General features: G+C 64.5%; 1 protein-coding gene across 4 annotated transcripts in view; it reads left to right on the forward strand.

Moving 5' to 3' along the window:
* AATK (apoptosis associated tyrosine kinase) overlaps positions 1-19065 on the forward strand; it is a 39678-nt gene extending 20613 nt beyond the window's left edge. For 2 of the 4 annotated variants that reach the window (XM_027518027.1, XM_027518030.1), the window contains exons 2-14: positions 2583-2716; positions 5698-5845; positions 8106-8185; positions 8824-8942; positions 9162-9249; positions 10180-10313; positions 11590-11674; positions 11747-11868; positions 13243-13392; positions 13852-16513; positions 16603-16750; positions 16950-17135; positions 17972-19065. In XM_027518027.1, coding sequence (XP_027373828.1) covers positions 2583-2716; positions 5698-5845; positions 8106-8185; positions 8824-8942; positions 9162-9249; positions 10180-10313; positions 11590-11674; positions 11747-11868; positions 13243-13392; positions 13852-16513; positions 16603-16750; positions 16950-17135; positions 17972-18012 — 4097 coding nt within the window. In that variant the 3' untranslated portion in view covers positions 18013-19065. Of the gene's footprint in view, positions 1-1363; positions 1438-2582; positions 2717-5697; positions 5846-8105; positions 8186-8823; positions 8943-9161; positions 9250-10179; positions 10314-11589; positions 11675-11746; positions 11869-13242; positions 13393-13851; positions 16514-16602; positions 16751-16949; positions 17136-17971 lie in introns of those variants that run through there. The other 2 variants (XM_027518029.1, XM_027518028.1) reach the window with 2 other exon arrangements.

The raw sequence follows: 19065 nt of genomic DNA on the forward strand, positions 1-19065 counted from the left end.
CTGGTGGCTCCCTCCTGGGGGTGGCCGGGGCGCAGGACTTGAGTGAGTGAAGCCTACGTGTGGGAAGGGGTTGAGTGGCCCCTCTGTGTGGCCTTGGGGTCTCGGGGGTGACCCTGGAGGGGACAGGTCTGCCTGCTGCCCAGGGGCTGTTGGAACCCTCCTTCTCCCCCAGGATCATCCCCTCATGCTGGAGGGCAGGGCACGAGCTGCCTGGGGACTAAGAGCAGTCTCCTAGCTTCCACGGGCCTCATGACCTTATGTGCAAAGTGGCTCTGAGGGTACCACTCCCGTCACCTTCTGCAGTCTCGGGGGCAGGGTTTTGACTGTTCCAGCATTGGCAGGGATCCAGAAACTGGCTTGTTTTATAGATTTGAAAGTTCAAGTCCGCAGCCTCTCAGAGCCACTCCTGGCTCTGCCCTTCTGTTTGGTCTCCCCATCCCTGCAGGTCCACTTTCAGGGACGTGGGCATTGGGTGGTGGGGGAGGCCCACCTGCCACCTTCCTTCTGCTGCTGAGTCTGGAATATCATGCTGAATAACCCCTACCCTCAGCCCAGTTTTGTGACCAGGGCCTGCAGAGGGATTGTGGGGACCCACAGGAAGGCTGCACCCCGGTACTAGCACCATCAAGGAGACTGAGGGTGGAAGCTAAGGCTGGCCACCTGAGGTTGCCTGGTGCCTGCTGCCTCCTTCCAGGCCCTGGGACCAGCCAGGCTAGGGAGGTGCAGGGGTGCGTGAGCTGGCGGAGGTGGCGGGAGGGGAGCCTGCTGAGTGCCCGTGGGTCACCATGGCAACGGCACATCCTTGGGGGCTTTTGTGGCTTCCTGCGGCAGCCAGTGCTGCTTGGCACCCTGCAAGTACAGGTTATTTGGGTGGGAAAGCCCAGTCCGGGGGGGGGCCTTACACAATGGGTGGGGGTTGTGTTTGCATATGTGCCCATGCACGTGCGCACACCTGAAACCTGGCCTGTGGAGGCCCCTGAGAAGGTATCTGCTCATAGCCCCACAGGACTGGGGGACACAGCCCACATTTTGAGGTCTTTTGTGGGGGCAGGCTGAGCTGGTTTCCCTTGCCACGGTGACCCTTCCTACCTGGTCCCCCCAGCCCTGCCTCTCTTCCCTGTATGTGGATATCCAGAATGAGCTTGGAGGCTTGAGCAGGAGTCCAGGCCACACTTGGCATTGTTCCAGCCTCTTGGGCTCACACTGCCTCCAGGAAGCCCTCCCAGATACCCCATCAGCTGGCAGCGCAGAAGGCCCGGGAGCAGAGGCACAGCAGTCAGAGGTCAGCTGTGATGCCTCGGGCAGTCTCCTCACCCTCACTGAGCCTCCATTTCTTCCTGTTCAGTGGAGACAGGCATGGCAGCCACCTCGGTGCCCGTGAGGACCCGGTGAGGTGCTGCTGAGACCTGCTGTGACCTGAGTGACCAGTGATGGCAGGTGGGGTGACATGGCTCTGAGGGATCAGCTATTGGGAACCGAGGGGTTGGGGTGCTTAGTGGGCAGAGGAGCTGGGGGCAGGCAGGAAGCCTCAGGGGCTGAAAGTCCTCAGACAGAGCAAGTCCCTGGGGAAGGGGCATGCAGTGGGGCTGGAGTGGAGGGACTGGGGGGCAGCCCAGGGGTGGGGCTGCCAGCCCAGAGTTTAGGGGACATCTGGCCGGCCCCACCACCACGTCCTGACCACGACGTCCTGTGGGCACCAGATGATCTGAACTTCCCGAGAGCTCTAGCTCAGCAGGGGCATGAGGGCAGCTTGGAACCTTATCTTGGGGGCCATGCTTGTGTGTTTGGGGGTCACGTTCTGCTGTCCTGGGCACTATAGTTTCCCTGTCTGGTGAGGGTGAGCCATGAGGGATTCACATGGACCAGGCATTGCAGAAGACAGGATCCCACTGTGCTCAGAACAGAAACAGCACTGGGGGGCCCTCAGTGGGAGTCGGTAAGAGGGTGACTTGGAAATGCCAGGCTGCATGGAGGAGCACTACTGTCTGTCCTTCTTAGGTAAAGTGACATCCCTGTCCTCAGAGATCGGACAGGTCTTGTGTCTCCTGGCCCAGAGCCTGGCATGTGGCCAGCAGCCAGGCCCTCAATCTCTCCCACTTAGTGGGGCCTGGGTCCCCCTCCTACACCCCCAGGGTCTCATGGCCTCTACCAGTGTCACCCCAGAGCTAGGGCAATGTGACAGCCCCAGGGGCCCGCTCCAGAAGGGCCAGTGTAGGAGGGGGTTCCTGCAGCCCTGAGAGCCTGAGCTCCCTGGGGGCTGTCCATGAACCCCCAGAAATGGGAGCTCTGCCAGCCCTGTGTCCCCTGGCGAGGCCAGTGCGGTGCCCAGGGGCCGGCCGCAGATGGCAGGCTTGGGCTGCTGTGGCCGCCCCCAGGGTCCACCTGCCCTGGGCCTAGCGGCTGTGCCTCCGAGCACCGGGTCTTGGAACAAAAGGGTGGAGGTGCTAAGGCTCAGACCGCAGCAAGTCGGGGAGGCACAGAGCCAGGGATAGGGTCCAGCTGGCCCCTGAGTGCCCCTGGGGGCCAGGTGCAGGTGGGGACGGGGATGCAGAGCTGCTCATCACCGCTCTCTCCCTCGGCAGACGGCGCCCCACTCAGCGAGTTCTCCTGGTCGTCCTCCCTGTCCGTGGTGGCCGTGTCCTTCTCCGGGCTCTTCACCGTCATTGCCCTCATGCTGGCCTGCCTGTGCTGTAAGAAGGGAGGCATCGGGTTCAAGGTGAGGGCTGGGGGTGGGGGGCTAAGGACGGGGTCCCCAGGGCCAGCCCTCTGCCACCCACTCGGCACTGGCCTGCCTTCCCTCCTGGGGCTGCCTGGGGATCATGGAAACCCAGGCCTGGGACCCCATAAGCCCCTCTTCTGGAGGCAGCAGACAGAGGCGTAGGGGTTGTCAGGGACCCCTCCCACTGCTTCCCCCAGTTTGAGTCTCCCCCATGGGGACAGGGGCTCATTACCATCACCTCCCAGCTCAGGGCCAGGCCTCCGTGGGCTGTGCCTCCAGGGACAGTGAGGAGGGGCCTCAGGGTGGTGGGCGGAGGCTCTGTGCTCAGCAATTCTTTGAATCTCTGTTCATTCGAATCAGCAAAGGAAGACCAAAGTTGCCCAGACACACTTGCCATCCTGCCAAGCAGCTCTCTGGCTGGGGTCACCTTACCCAGGGGTTTTTCTGCCCGTGAGGAAAGGATTGTGTGCTGTGTAGGAATCATGGAGCAGGGATAGCAGAAGTCATCATTGCTGTTTCTGAAGCATCGGCTGGACACTGGGCCACCTTTCCTCAGGCTGCCGCCCTCGCGGGGCTAAGCTCCCGGGTCATCCTGGGCTGGATCCCAGGGCCGAGGTGCCTCCTAAGGAGGGTAGCCGCGGGGCATCCCCTGGGGTGCTGTTCCCCAATCCTACAAGTGCCCTCGGCTGCCCCCATGTTCAGCTTCTGGTCCTCTGAACGTGGAGGACCAGGAGAAAAAGCTGGGAACTGTGGAGCCCATCTAGGGCCCCCGCCCCCAGCCCCGTGGGCTGAGTTCTGCGGACTTAGCACATGGTGCTGCCTGTGGTCATTCTCCCGCCCCCTCAGCTGCCCCCGCTGGGCTGGAGGTCAGATTCCTGGGCCGGCAAGGTCGGGGGGAGGGCTGTCCTGTGGCCCAGCATAGCGCCACTCCCCACCACTGTTCCCGTTCCGAGTGACCCACACTGCAGCCATGCCACCCTCATTTTAGAAGATAGTGCCCTCCCCACTTGGGGGCCAGGAGAGCTGAATCCGCCTGGTGCTTGCCTTTTACCAAGGTATCTCTGCCACACTCATGGCCGGGTCATCCTCCCAGAGCCCTCTGAGGGGTGGGCCGGGGAAGCTCAGGGCCTGGGCAGCAGGGCCATGGCCCCGGGAGCCTCGGGTCCACATCCAAGCCCCTGTGGTGTCTCCATGGTCTGCAGGCACAGTGGGCTGGGCCAGAGTGATGCTGGCATTTTCCTGGAGGATCCTGGCGCCAGGCGAGGTGGAGGAGGGGAGGGCTGGGTTGGGGGCAGGGGCCCGGGTCGGGTTGTATAAGTCAGCCCCTCCTCAGAGTGCTGTGAGAACAAGGCCCCAAACAAGGGCCAGCGTGGCCCCCTCCTACCCGTGCCCTCCTCACCTCCTGGGAACATGGTGCCCGGAACATTCCAGCACCAGCGCGCTTCCGTGGGAGGGCCAGCCTGTGCAGCAGGCTCCTGCCTGGGCTCCCCCACCTGGAGCTGCACTGGGGGAAGGGGCTGGGCCACGATGCTCACACTGTCCTACCTGATCGCCCGCTGTGCTGGCTCCATCCGGTGGGCTTCCAGGTGGCAGCGTCAGGTAACCAGCTGGGGCTGGGGCTGGGGTCAGGCCCCTGGGGGTGGGGGTAGGCATCTGTGCCCTCTTCAGAGTCCCACCTGGGATTACAGGGCGAGGAGAGTGGTTCTGATGGCCCCAGGGTGGTCGCCTGGGGAGGGGGAATCCCTTGTAGACCTTGTCCCCAGCGGCTCCATTGTCTCAGGATGCAGTCCAGGACAGGTCCGCAGGGACACCCCAGAGGGCTCCCAGCCTCCTCCTCGCAGCCGAGGAAATCGAGGCCCAGAGAAAGCAGGGGCCTTGGGTCTCAGCACTGGGGGAGGAACCCAGGCCTCCTGGCTCCCAGGCCGGCTGCCTGTCCACGGGGGTGGCCCCACTGCAGCTCTGGGGAAGTCCTGCGACCCTTGGCTTCTGTTTTCCGCCTGGCAGTGGTCAGTCCAGGTCAGACAGGCCTGTGGCGCTGGAACTGGGGTTCTGCTTCTGGCCCAGGGCTCCTGGGGGACTTGGCCATGGCTCAGGAATGTGAGGGGGCTTCCTCAGACAGAGGCGGGTGGGAAGTCGTGAAGTTCAACATAGCAGCCAGGCCCAGGAGGGACCCAGCCTGGTGCCCAGGGCCAGGCTCTTAAGGAGTCTGGGGAGAGGATGGATGCTGGCCCGCCTGGGTCAAGGTCCCGGGGCCCTGCAGGCAGACAGCCGTAGCAGATGGCAGCGCCTGTCTGGGGTGAAACTGGTTGGGGAGATGGGCTGTCAGGAATGCTGCTTGTCCGGAGGCTGGGCACTTAGTTGCTTGTTCGCTGGGGCAGAGTTGGGGGGATGATGGAGCCCCCATCCTGGATCTCCAGCTGTGACCCTGAAGCGACTGACCGTGGGTGCCCCACCGAGGGCGAAGGCTGCAGGGAAGTGGGGGTGCTGAGACGAGTCAGGGGCCGACTCTGGATGGGCCAGGGCAGCTGGCCTCCAGCCGCGCCCCACCCTACTCCCTGCCACCAAGGGGCTGGTGCTGCCTGCCTCCACCTGAGCCTGGTAGGCCTGGTGTGGACGGGCTGAGGCCGGGAGAGGCGCGGCTGCCCTGGGGCTCATAGCCCCCACCCTTGAGGCTCTGCTTGTGGGGGACAAACCCCAACCTCCCCCTCAACCAACACAAAACAAACCCTGCCCTCCTGGGGCAGCTGGTGTCCCTGGGAGGGGGGAGCGGGGCAGGGAGTGGGGTCTGTTCTCTGCCCCGAGGAGAAGAGGTGGGTGGAGGAGGCAGCTGGCAGGGGTGCTGTGGGAGCTGGGCCCTGGGAAGAAAGGGGCCTTTGAGAGCTGGCCTGCACCCCTTGTTCCCTCCCCGCCCTGCCCCCCGACCCTCCCCGTTCTGGGGAGCCCTGGAGCTCACCGCGTGTGTCGCCTGCTTGGCCCAGGAGTTTGAGAATGCCGAGGGGGAAGAGTACGCGGCCGACTTCTCGGCACAGGGCTCCCCAGCCACAGCAGCTCAGAACGGGCCCGACGTGTACGTCTTGCCACTCACCGAGGTCTCCCTGCCCATGGCCAAGCAGCCCGGGCGCTCAGGTGAGTGACGCCCCCCTGCCCTGTGGGCCCAGGTGGGAGGCTCGGGGGAGGCACAGGGTTGGTTATATCCCCTTCTGCTGGGACCTGGGGCGCTGTGAGCAGGCTTGGGCCAGCTGGGGCTGCTGGGTGAAGGGGCAGGGGTTGCTCTGTCTGGTCCTGGGATGGGCACTGGTGTGCTGGGAGGAGGGGCTTCTCCGTGGTCCCTAGGACGTGGGCTCCGGAAGCAGGGCCCACCCATTGCAGGGAGGGGCTCTTTGGGGTGGAGCCTTTCGCTCAGGACCCTGGGTGGGGGCAGGTGCAGGCGGAAGCCTCGGCTTCCTTGCCTTTTCTTCCGCCAGCCCCATCCCGTGGTCCCCCACCAGGCTGGCCACCCCCAGGGCAGATGCAGGGCCCAAACCATAGAGGTTAAAGGTCCGTGGCCAAGCTGGGCTTTGCACCTGCCTTTACCTGATCCAGTGCTCTGAGAACTCCCAGTTGTGTCTGGAGGCTGTCTCCAGCCCCGGGAACCCTTCCCGACAGCTTCACGGCCAGGCCTGGGCCTGCCCCCAGCTCCTCTAGGTGCACTGGGTGGGGTGTCAGGCGCTGGGGGGGCTCTGTTGGCACCAGGGCCTGTGATATTGGCCTGTCCCAGCGGCTTGTGTTCTGGGCCCTACTGGGTCCTGCTCACGATGCTGCCCACCCTGAATCCCAGCCTTCATCCTGGTCTGGGGTTTCCAAGATTCAGGGCTGGGCCCTGCCCCCAGGCCCCATGACCATCGCTCCCCACCCCCACCAGTGTCTCCTGGAGGAGAACTCACCAGTTAGGCAGGAATTTCAGGGCCCACAGGAGCACCCTATGAAGTCTTGAAGGAAGGGTGGTGCTATAGGAGGCCCTCCGACCTTCCGGGGTGACTGTGGACGTCTCCCCTGTGCTGACACTGGGAGCCGGTGTGGACCGAGGGGTCCCCTCAGGGGACACTGCACCTCTGGCCTGGGCCTGACAACTGCCCCTGGCAGTATGTGGGACCCTGAGGAATCTTTGAGACCCAGCTTCTCCCATCCCTTAGGGAACTGTCCCTGGGGATGAGGGGGACAGAGACCCAGGGGAGGGCAGTGATCACATTTTCCATTTTACAGCTCTGCTCTGCTCTTTGTTGGGTACTCTGCTTCCGGGGAGGGGTAGAGATTTCGGTGAAGCTGGGAGAGCAACCCACCTGGAGGTTAAGGATTAAAAACCCGGGTAGCAAGGGCCACCCCTTTACACTGTGGGGGAAGATGGCCCAGCCAGACCCAGTCTTCAGGCTCCCCAGCCTGGCTCCATGGGCTCTGCCCCTTGGGTGCAGACCCCAAGACCCCTGGCCCAGCCCACCTTGCCCCGTGCAGCTGCCAGGAGAGAGAGCTTTTCCACTGACTGGCAGTCGGCATGCTCTCCTCCATCACTGCCCCAGGGTCCACTGTCAGGGATGCTGAGCCTGCCTGGGGAGACGCCAGGCTGAGGTGGAGGGGGCAGCAGACTGGGGCCCAGGGGGAGGAGCCCCGGGACTCAGGGCCCAATGGGACCCCTTACCCCCAATTCTGCTCAGCTTCGAGGTCAGCACTGCCTGGGGTCTGCAGTCCCCAGGAACAGCCCCTCACCCTCGGACTCCACTGGCTGGCTGGCTCAGCCTGCCTCCTGGGCCCTCTGGGCAGCTGGCGTGGGAGCAGAATTCGGGGAATCCCTTGGGGCACAGGCAGTGTGTGGGTGGGCTCAGCAGCTCTGGCCCTTCCTCTGGGGCTCTCACTGACCCTTCCTCCCTGCTGACCTCACCCCGCCCAGCCCGCAGGAGAATGGGCCCAGTGTGTTCCGTACAGGGCTGTGCCAAGCAGCCCCCAACAAAGGAGCCTTTGGGGTGCCTGGCGCTGGAATGCCAGCCTGTGGCAGGGGTGAGGGGATGGGCCACTCCACTGTCCTCCTCCCCAAGGCCTCCGCCCCAGCCACACTGCCTGCCTGGCCTTGCCTGTGAGCTGGTCCCGGCTCCAGGCCCCGCTGTCTCCAGCCTGGCTTGTCCCTGTAGGTGGGGGCACAGCCTTCCCAGATCCACTCAGAAACATGCCCGGGTGTGGCTTGCAGGGCAGCAGGCACCCTGCTCCCGATGGCAGCCCCCTTCAGGAGGGAGCAGAGGGATCCAGGCGGCTCCCCAGAACAGGCCAGGCAGGCAGGCAGCCTCTTTAGGGGACAGGTGAGAGATGGGGTGATGATGGAGGCTGAGCTGGCATCCCTGAGCCCCCTGCCCTGTTACAGTGCAGCTGCTCAAGTCCACAGACCTGGGGCGGCACAGCCTTCTGTACCTGGAGGAGATTGGACACGGCTGGTTCGGGAAGGTGAGTTGCTGTCCCAGGGGGTCAGTGGTGGCAGAGGCTGGCAGCGTGGTCCCTTTTGCCTGGCAGGTGGAGTGGGCGGGCTGGAGACATATTTTCTCTAGAAACCTCCCCAGTCCTGGGGTCCCCTCTTAAGGTACACCCACTGAGCCCTCCCTGGGGGCCTCCGGATCTGGCACCTCTTCTTCGCAGATCCTGGTATCATTATGGGAGGTACCTCTGACTGGGCAGGGACAGGGAGCAGCATCTTGGTGGCTTCGCCCTGAGCACCAGGCAGGGGGCATGGTGGGTCCATCTTCCTCACGGCAGACCCAGAGCTCTGAGAACAGCTAGGGACCTCGGGGGAGGCAGATACCAAATAGAGAGTATTACAGCCAGGAGGGTTTGCCTAGGAGGGATCCGGAACCCATTTTGCAGATGAGTAAATTGAGGCCTAGAGGAGTCCATGGACAGAGGAGTCCACGGACAGAGGAGCCTGGAGGGCTACAGTCCATAGGGTTGCAAAGAGTTGGACACAACTGAGGCGACTTAGCACGCTCCCAACTTGCACAGAACGAGCCAAGCTTTGGCCGGAGGAGCAAGGCTGGGGGCGGAGCCTGGGGAGGGTGGTGTCTGCCCACCTGGCGATGCCTGCCCCGCAGGTATTCCTGGGGGAGGTGAACTCGGGCATCAGCAGCACCCAGGTGGTGGTAAAGGAGCTGAAGGCGAGCGCCAGTGTGCAAGAGCAGATGCAGTTCCTGGAGGAGGCGCAGCCCTACAGGTGGGTGGCCCTGGGGACTGGCTCTGCTGGAGGCGCTGGGGTGGGGCACTGCCCAGGAGGTAGGGGCATGGGCCCTGCAGACAAAGGCAAGCTCTGTGCCCTGCAGAGCCAGCCCCCTTGCCCCCTCGCCCCCTCGCCCCCTCGCCCCCTCGCCCCCTCACCCCCTCACCCCCTCCCTGCCCTGAGTGCAAGTCAAGGGTGGCTTGTTGGCTCCCGCAGGGCCCTGCAGCACAGCAACCTGCTCCAGTGCCTGGCCCAGTGCGCCGAGGTGACGCCCTACCTGCTGGTGATGGAGTTCTGCCCAATGGTGAGTAGCCCGCTCCCCCCAGTCCCTGCTCTGCGCTTCTGGAAAATGGGACTGGCATCCTGCAGAAGGGCCTTGGCGGAGCCGGGGACCCCTCAGCCCCACCCTGTGGGCCTCACATCCCCCGCAAAGTGGGGTCCAGGTGGCCCTGTACCACTGCCTTCCAGAGCTGGCCTGGGGGAGGAGGGAGGTGACCCCACTGCCATAGAGATGGCGGCTGTCAGGGCTGGGCCTCCATGGTGCCCGGGGTGGGGGTGGGGGCAGCTGCGTCCCTGATCTGCCTGTGCTGCTCGGAGTCACGGTGGTTTTCCCGAGGGGCACCCCGGCCCGCTTGGGGGGCTCAAAGCCCTCACGTCTGGTCCACAGCCTCGCTCATACTTTAGTCTTCGGCCGTGACTGAGCCTGCTAATGGCCTCGCAGGGCCCCTTACAGACAGACAGACAGACAGATGCACACACATGCACACACGCACAGCTGAGCCGCCTGCCTACAGGGAGGTGCCCTTCCTCAGACATATGTCCCGCCGCTGTCTAGTTTCTGGACTCCCAGGGCTTCCCCAGGATGGTCGGGCCCCCTGGAGCTGGGTGGTGTCAGCAGGTCAGGGAGTTGCCCGTGGACCCTCTGGTCACCGGCTCTGGGTTCTGTCCAGGCTTGGTGTCACAGCTCATGTGGCCAGAGGCGGGATGTGGCCCCGCTGGCCCTCAGGGCTGCCTGGGGCCAGGGGTCAGCTTGGGGAAAGTGTCCCCTGCCCGTAGGATCATCCTGCTGACGGCTGGTATCTGGGGAGTGGACACAGGGGCTTCACTGGGCAGTGGCAGCCCCGCAGAGTTAGCAGGACGCCTGGTCTCCCATGGGCCCTGCTGGGGAGGAAGGGCCCGGGGGGGTGGGCAGCCGCTCCCTGCCGGCAGGTGACGGTGCTGCCCTTCTCGACAGGGGGACCTCAAGGGCTACCTGCGGAGCTGTCGGGTGGCCGAGGCCATGGCGCCCGACCCCCTGACCCTGCAGCGCATGGCCTGCGAGGTGGCCTGTGGCGTCCTGCATCTGCATCGCAACAACTTCGTGCACAGGTGAGGGCGGGGGTGGCCCGCGGGCGCTCGGCCGGCCTCCACCCCACTCCGGGCGCTGGGCGGGGCCTCAGTGAACTGGCCAGTCTTTGTTCGGTCTCTCGGGACCACCGTGCAAAGGGATTTTATCAAATAAAAAGCACCAGGCAGAGGGGAGCTGGACACCTGCTTCTGCAGGAGGCTTAATCAAGGGGACGCCCTCTGTCCACCTAGCCTGGGCAGGTACCCGTCCTTGGCCCCCATGATGGTCAGCGCTGCCCAGTGGCCCCATGGTGGCCCTGCCCTCCTCTGTCTCCCTCAGGCCCGGGGGGAGGGGTGGCTCTGTCCTGTTTCCCGCCCTGGCCCCCAAAGTCGGAAAGATGGGCCAGGGTCTGGCCTGGGGGGGGCGTGCCTGAAGAAGTGGCGATGGATGTGGCCCCGCCAGCCCTGGACAGCGCACGGGCCGTCCTCCCCAACAATATCCTGGTGCTGAGTGATGACACACGCAACTCCAGCATCAGTGATTTTGTTGAAGAGGGCAGCTGCCAGCCTCCCGACTGCCCGCCGAGTCCACCCCACCCCACGCCACCCCACCCACCCCAAGCGCCTATCTGTGGCTCCCGGCACAGCAGCACTTTGGCCGATGGGTGCTGAGCCCACGTTTGCCCAGTGCCCTGGGCCCCAGACTCCCATGGGGCCACCAGGCAGGCAAGGGAGAAGCCAGTAGCCAAGGCTGGCCTTGGGTGGGAGATAAAGGTGGGGGTGAGCATTCCCGCTGGGTGGGCACTCCACAGCACCCCCTGCCTGGGGCCCTGTGTGGACAGGGCTGGGGCAGGACCCTCTGGCTCTCCATTTCCCCACTGACGCCTGCCTCCAGGGAGTGGAGGGTGGCAGTGTAGTGGGCTGGAGCACACTGCTGTGTCCCCGGGCTGGCTTGCCCCCAAGGGACAGGTCAGCAGACTGGTGTCTGAGGAGAAGCAGGGGAGTGGATCGGCTTCCAGTGAGGGAGGCCCCGTCCAAGGAGGGCCCTCGGGTACCTTGCAGCCGGCCCTGGGCCTTGGGTCCCTTGTCTGCATTCTAAAGTGTGTTGCCCGTCCACTCAGACCCTCGAAGTGTCCAGGCTGGGGCTCTGGAAAGGGGAGGGCAGCCTCTCGGATGCCCCTTTATACTCACCCATCGAACTGAGCCCAGGACACCCTTGGTGACAAGCGGCCCAGCCCCCTCGGTGTCCTGGATGCGCCCCCACCCCCCCACCCCTCCCCCCGGCACTGCCGGCTGACCCCACCCTCCTGCCCCCCAGTGACCTGGCTTTGAGAAACTGTCTGCTCACGGCTGACCTGACGGTCAAGATCGGCGACTACGGCCTGTCTCACGGCAAATACAGGGTGAGTGGGGGGGCCGGGCCAGGGCAGGGCCAGCCGTGCGGCCTGGGGTGACCCTGTCCCACCTGCCAACAGGAGGACTACTTCGTGACGGCTGACCAGCTCTGGGTGCCGCTGCGCTGGATCGCGCCTGAGCTGGTGGACGAGGTGCATTGCAATCTGCTGGTGGTGGACCAGACCAAGGCCAGCAACGTGTGGTGAGTGTGAGCCCGCGGCCCCTGTGAGGACACCGACAACGCCCTGCCTGTCTGCGCCCGCAGCCCTCACGGCTGCCCTACCCGAGCCGAATGAACGTGCCATGAGGACCGGGGGCACGGAGGGGCTGAGTCCCACCTGCCCACCCGCAGGCTCCCTGCTGTTGGGGGGAGGCACACTGGCCACTCAGGGCAAGGCCACGTGTGTGAGGCTGTGCTTGTCTGTCCAGCCCTGTTGCTCTGTAGGAGGTGGCCAAACGCGGCCCCAGGTGAGGTCGTGGGGGTTCTGGAGCCACCTGTTGCTGCTGGTGCCAAGGCTCACGGCAGCGGGGCGGGCAGAGCTGCAGGGCCTGTGGAGGAAGCCCTGCCCTCCTCTCCCCTCCCAGGATCTACTGGGCAGACGCCCGGAGACGGAAGGGTCAGAGTAGCAAGTTGATGAGACGTGGGGCGTCGTGGTAGCACCTGTTCCCATGAGAGGGGTGGGTAGGGGCTGGGCGTCTCCTGTGACCACAGCCTGGAGGTGCTCGGCTGGGCAGGTGTTTAGACCCAGTACTGCAGCCTCTAGAGGCTTGGGCATGGTGGGCCCCTGTTCCTGGTCTTGACCCATCTCTGCTTCCCCCTCCTGCTCCCTTCCAGCCTGAGGCCTGTCTGGCTTCCCTCTGCTCCTGATGAACCCTCAGGGCCTGGATCCAGGGTTCAGCCCTCCTTCCTCCAGGGGTCTCTCCTGAGCCATTAATTGTGCTCCCGACACGGACACTCCATTTCCCCGCTTGACTCTCCATGTGGCTGACTCTCCCCTGCCTGCTCGCTCACCCACACTGACTGGTGTCCCCAGATGGCTTTGGCCAAGGCCACTCTGACTTCTCTGTTGCCAAACCTTCTCTGTCCCTCATGCCCCCAGCCTCCCAGGATGGCCTGGGGTACCCAGGAGCTGACGGAAGCCACCATCCACTGGAAGGATCCCAGTTGCCTTCTCCCAGCCTCCCAGTGTGCTGACTGCCTGGCCAGTTCCCCTGGCCCACTCACGCTGGTTGGGGTGTCCCTAGGCACCCCCATTCCCTCCCTCCAGCTTCCGCAGGAGCCTGGCGGGACCGGGAGCTTCTCCAGGGCAGCTCCTGCCCCTGGCAGTGTCTGGGTTTCAGCCCAGCATGGGAATGAACGAATGAACAAATGGAATTGGTTGGTGGGAGGCCAGTCTGGCTTTTATTTGTCCAGGCACCCCGGGCATGGGCTCAGACCTGCTCAGGTGGCACATCCTGCCCGTTTACTGAAGGAAGGCGCCATCTTCTGGTCACGGGTGTGATGATGGGAGCTGCCCTTGGCATCCAAGGCTTTGAGAACATTTGGACAGCCCTCTGATAGCAGTCATCCTCACAGGTCCCTGGGCGTGACCATCTGGGAACTCTTCGAACTGGGAGCGCAGCCCTACCCCCACCACTCGGACCGGCAGGTGCTGGCCTATGCTGTCCGAGAACAGCAGCTTAAGCTGCCCAAGCCTCAGCTGCAGCTGACTCTCTCCGACCGCTGGTGAGGCCCCCGGTGCCAGGCAGGGGTAGGGTGTCCCCGGTGGGAAGGCCAAGGCTGAGAGGGGTGCTCTGGGTCCCCAGAGCCTAAGTGGCTCTTCCTGACCACCTGGGTTTCTAGCTCGCCCTGGCTGCCCCCTGGCTAACAGTGACCTCTGGGCCACTTCCCGTGCCCTCAGTGGAATGGCTTCTTTACCCCAAACAGATTTGCCTGCAGGCCTGGCAGGGATGAATGAGCTCTGGGAACTGTGCCCTGATCCATGCCATCACCCACATCACTGAGCCCATTTTAGGAGATTCCCTTAACTACCTCCAGGGGCTCCTGAGTGTGAGCAGGAGGGGAACCAAGACTGGCTGGGGGCAGACTGGCTCACTCCTTAGGGGCTGGGGTCCTGGCTGGGCAGTACCACCTGTGTGTGTGGGGGAGGGCAGGGGCTGAGCCCCAGGGCATCCCTTCCCGCAGGTACGAGGTGATGCAATTCTGCTGGCTGCAGCCTGAGCAGCGGCCAACGGCCGAGGAGGTGCACTTGCTGCTGTCCTATCTGTGCGCCAAGGGCGCCACCGAGGCAGAGGAGGAATTCGAGCGGCGCTGGCGCTCACTGCGGCCCGGTGGGGGCAGCGCGGGTGCCGGGCTAGGGGTGGCAGGCCTGGCCCTGGGGGGCACGGGTGAGCTGCTCGCCACCTCCTCCTTCCCGCTGCTGGAGCAGTTCGCTGGCGACGGCTTCCACGCGGAGGGCGACGACGTGCTGACAGTGACTGAGACCAGCCATGGCCTCAACTTTGAGTACAAGTGGGAAGCGGGCCGCGGCGCCGAGGCCTTTCCGCCACCAGAGGGCGCCCTGAGCCCGGGCCGAGACGCGCGCCTGCAGGAGCTCTGTGTCCCGGATGGCGCGCCCCCGGGCGTGGTGCCTGTGCTCAGCGCTCACAGCCCCTCGGTGGGCAGTGAGTACTTCATCCGCCTGGAAGACCCTGCGCCTGCCGCGGACCATGACCCCGACTGCACTGGCTGTGCCCCCAGCACGCTTGCCGCCGCGCTGCGCCCCGATGGTAGTGACCACGATGATGACTCTGACGGGAGCACGGCCGCGTCGCTGGTCATGGAGCCGCTGCTCGGCCACGCGCCGCCCGCGGATGGCCCCTGGGGCCACTGTGACTACTACCCATGCAAGAGCCGCGCCCGTGACCTGTCCTGCGCCTCCCGCTCACCCTCACCGGAGACACCGATGCTGGCGGAGCCTGGAGCCGAGGATATCGACTGGGGTGTGGGGGCCTTCTGCCCCCCGTTCTTTGAGGACCCACTGGGCACATCCCCCTCGCGGAGCTCTGGGGACCGACTATCTCCAGGTGGGGAGGAGCTGGGGGAGGCTGAGGCGTCCAGAGCCGCCCAGTATAGACACTGGAGCTCCAACGTTTCTGCCAACAACAACAGCGGCAGTCGAGCACCGGAATCCTGGGTCTCAGGCCTCTCAGGCTACACGGACTGCTGCCCTGGTATGAAGCAGACTTTGTGGCCCGTCCCTGAGCTGGGCCATCCTCTGACCCCAGAGGATCCCAGAGAGTCTCTCCTTGGGCCAAAGGGGGCCTCCTTGGGTCAGGAGCTGGGCCACTGCCTTGGCCTCTCCCATCTGTATCCTGCTGAGGGCCTGACACCTGCCCCCTGCCTGGTTGCCTCTCCCTGGACAGAGGCAGCCATAAGTGGGGGTGACAGCCCCCAGGCAGAGCCCAGGCTTGCAGAGGAGGCTGAGGGCTCTGCTGGACTCCAACTGCCCCTTCCCTCCATCCCATCCCCATCCCAAGAGGGAGCCCCACTTCCTGCTGAGGAGGCCAGCACCCCGCCCACCCTGCCTGCTTCACCCACGCCCACTGGAAGCCAGGCACCTGCCACCGAGCCAGCCCAGACCCGTGACAGCGGCAGCAGCTCCCCTGAGCTGGAGGCTCCAAGGAGTGAAGATGAGGACACGACCGAGGCCACTTCTGGTGTCTTCACTGACTTGTCCAGCGACGGCCCACAGGCTGAGAAACTAGACGTGACACCAGCTTTCCGCTCCCTGCAGAAGCAGGTGGGGACCCCCGACTCCTTGGACTCCCTGGACATCCCGTCCTCGGCCAGTGATGGTGGCTGTGAGGTCTTCAGCCCATCAGCTGTCAGCACCCCTGGTGGGCAGCTCCGAGCCCTGGACAGCGGCTATGACACGGAGAACTACGAGTCCCCTGAGTTCATACTCAAGGAGTCACATGAGCCCTGTGAGCCCGAGGCCTTTGGGGAGCTGGCCTCAGAGGGTGAGAGCCCGGGGCCCGAGACTCGGCTCTCTGCCTCCCTAGGTGGCCTCAGCGAGAAGAATCCCTACCGTGACTCCGCCTACTTCTCAGACCTGGACACGGAGCCAGAGCCCCCCGTGGGCCCCAAGGAGAAGCATGGAGGTGTCCCGGTCCCCAGGCCAGAGCCTGATCTGGACAGCCCGAAGAGCCCCAGGCTGCAGTCTGCACAGCCCTCCCCTGAGCTGGGGGTGCCCGGGGAGGCACAGGGCACTGGACCCAGGCAGGTGCCACCACTGCCGCTGTCACTGTCACTGCCTGAGGACTCTTCCCCAGAGCCAAGCGCCTGCCCCACAGACCCTGGGCGGGAGCCTCCCTGGCCCCAAGACCCAGCCCAGGTGCCGCCCATGCCCAGCCCCGTGAGTTCTAAGATTTTCTTGCTGACTCCAGTCCGGCCAAGCTCAGAAAGCCACCGCCCGGAGCTCCAGGAGACCCTGGGTCTGCTGTCAGGGTCAAACCTGCAGGAACGGACCGGGGGCCCAGGTGCCTCCAGAACCCCGCTCTGCCTGGCCCTGCCTGGACTCCCTGTGGCCCCAGAGGGGCGGCCTGAGGAGGAAGAGGAGGACAGCGAGGACAGTGACGAGTCGGATGAAGAGCTCCGCTGCTACAGCATCCAGGAGCCGAGTGAGGAGAGCGAGGAGGAGGTGCCGCCCGTCCCAGTGGTGGTGGCGGAGAGCCAGAGCGCGCGCAACTTGCGCAGCCTGCTTAAGATGCCGAGCCTGCTGTCCGAGGCCTTCTGCGAGGACCTGGAGCGCAAGAAGAAAGCTGTGTCCTTCTTCGACGACGTCACTGTCTACCTCTTTGACCAGGTGGGCAGCCGCCCTGGGCTTGGTGTGGGGAGAGGGGGTCTGTGGTGGGACTGGAAGTTGGGCGACAAGTGTTGCTTTGATTCCCCCAGGAAAGCCCCACCCGAGAGCTCGGGGAGCCCTTCCCTGGTGCCAAGGAGTCACCCCCCACGTTCCCAGTGGGCAGCCCAGGCTCCCCCAGTGCCTCCTGCCGGCCACGGCGGGCTGACCCCTCCCCCGAAGGCCCTGCGACTGAACAGGGTGAGCTAGGGGCGGGGCGAAGCGGGGGCGGGGGGCGGGGGGGGGGCGGGGGGGGGCGGGGGGGCGGGGGGGGCCCTGGTGGAGGCGGGGCGACGTGGCCTGTGGCTCATTTGGTGGGCGTGGTCAGGGCGTGACATTACGCTCTGGGCGGGGTCTCCCCATCCCATCCTATCCACAACTGACTACAGATTTCTCGCAGACGGAGAGTTCGAGTGGAATGATGGCCTCATGCTGTCGTCGGCCCAAGAGCCGGCCTCGCGCATCCCCGCCGAGACTCCCAAGTCCGTCGCGCCCAGCCCCTTCTCGCGCTTCACCGTCTCACCAGCGCCTGCGTCCCGCTTTTCCATCACGCACGTCTCCGACTCGGACTCCGGGTCCGTGGGAGGTAAGGCACTTGTTGGGCGCCGAGGCCCTGTGCTCATTATTTCTTGTTTTCTGGACAAGCTCAGTTTTCAGATGGGGGAACTGAGGCTCGGAGAGGTCAAATCACGGTCAGGCCTGTTTACTGTGGCCACCTCGGTGTGTCCTCTCCTCCCTGGGGAGATGTAGTGCCCCAGACAGAGCTGACTGGGCCCTCCCAGGACTAGGCTAGATGCCCGCTCCCTCCCAGCACGTCTCAGATCTGATGGTGCTTGTCCAGGGGAGATGGTGATGGTGGTGGTGGTTCAGGTTCCCAGGTGGGGCCCTACTTAGGGGCCTTAGCTCGCTCGTCCCTCCCTCCAAGCTCCACCCCTGTTAGCCTCAGACCAAGTGGGCTCATCCCTGCCCAGTTGCCCTCACCTCCCACCCCCATTCTGCTAGGCTTCCCTGAAAGCTCAGCTCCACTAGGATGCCCCTAGTCGTCTTGTCCCCCAGGCAGACCCAGCCCTTCCCCCTGCTGCCCTTGACCTGTGGCTGCAGCTGCTAGGGAAGGACCTGCCGCCTGTCACACAGTGGCATGTCGGAACAAGCACAGCTCACCAGGAGGTGGGCATGTGACCCTGGCCAGCCCAGTCCTATTTGGGTCTGTTAGGAGAGTTTCAGAGGGCAGATGCTGAGTTTTGTTGGGCCAGGTCCTTGGTGATGCGGTAGGAAGGATAAATTATCTAGCTCCCACCTAGACAAGCAGGCTGGCAGGCCTGTTGCAGCCTTAGCTGTTCAGTGGCCCCCAAGCCAGGGATCGAGGCCAGGTGGGAGTCCCTGAATCCCCAGTGTTTCCTCAAACACTCATGTGTTTGCCAGGTCCTACAGCAGGTGCTGGGGGCAGCTGTAAAGAGGCTTGAGCCCCAGGCGGCCCCTGCCCCCCTCGGAGCCTCTGCTGGTCCTGTCCCTGGCGGCAGCGAGGATGGACTGAGTGGTGGGGACTTTGATCCTGGCCGTGGTCAGCAGCAGCAGCTTCCAGCGCTTTGGTGTCCCCTTGCCACGCGCCCTGCAGGAGCAGGGCGGGATGAGGCCCCTCTCTGGCCCTGGATGGTGGAGCATCTGTGCACAGCAGCCCCGTGCTGCCCTGGGGGCAAGATCTGTCCTGGACACTTGGGTTTGCTGCTAGCCCCTAGGGATGCCCTACAGCCCTCCCCCCGCCCCCGCAGTTGCCCCCTCCGCCCTGGCCCCTGCTGTCAGACTGCTTGGTCCTGCCCATGGTTCCTATGGTGCACTGCAGGCTGCTGTGTGCCCGCTGCAGGTGAGAGGGCAGGCACAGGCCCGCTGGGACGGCCTCTCTCTGCCTGCTTCACCCCTTCTGCCGGTTCAGGGTTTGCTCAGTGCAAGAAGAGGTCACCTGGCTCAGGTGACCCTGCTCCAAGTCGGTGGCTGTTTCCCCTTCACCGAGTCGGCTAGACTGGAAGCTCTCCCTTCCTACAGGGTCTGGGCTGGCTGCTGTCTGGGTCCCACTGGAGCCCTGCGAAGGGGCCGAGGTGGGCAGCCTGAAAGATGGGGGGCTTTCAGGTCGTAGTCTTGCCGCTGCAGCCCCATCTGGAGGTGCCCATGGCTCCCCGCTGCAAGGTAGTCCCCGGCCCTGCCCAGCTGCCAAAGCAATGTGGGTGCGCCCCATGGTCAGTGCCAGGGGGTTCCTGCTGCAGGAGTGGGGGCAGTGGGAAGGGGTGGGGCAGCACAGGGAGTATTTTTGTAACTGCTGTTGTCAGAGCCAAGGGATATGGGACGCTTTTAAGTTATTGTTGCCAAAGAGACGTAAAGTTTATTGTTGCTTTCAGGGTGTGGGCGGGGACTTGTTTTGGGTTTTTTGTTTATTAGTTTGAGGCTTAGGATGCTGGTACAATGATCTTGTTCCTTTTTTGTCTGTTTTTTAAGAGAAATCAAAGCTAAGGAAAAAGCCTTCA

The sequence above is a fragment of the Bos indicus x Bos taurus genome, chromosome 19 (assembly GCF_003369695.1).
Source record: "Bos indicus x Bos taurus breed Angus x Brahman F1 hybrid chromosome 19, Bos_hybrid_MaternalHap_v2.0, whole genome shotgun sequence".
Classification (NCBI taxonomy): Eukaryota; Metazoa; Chordata; class Mammalia; order Artiodactyla; family Bovidae; genus Bos; species Bos indicus x Bos taurus.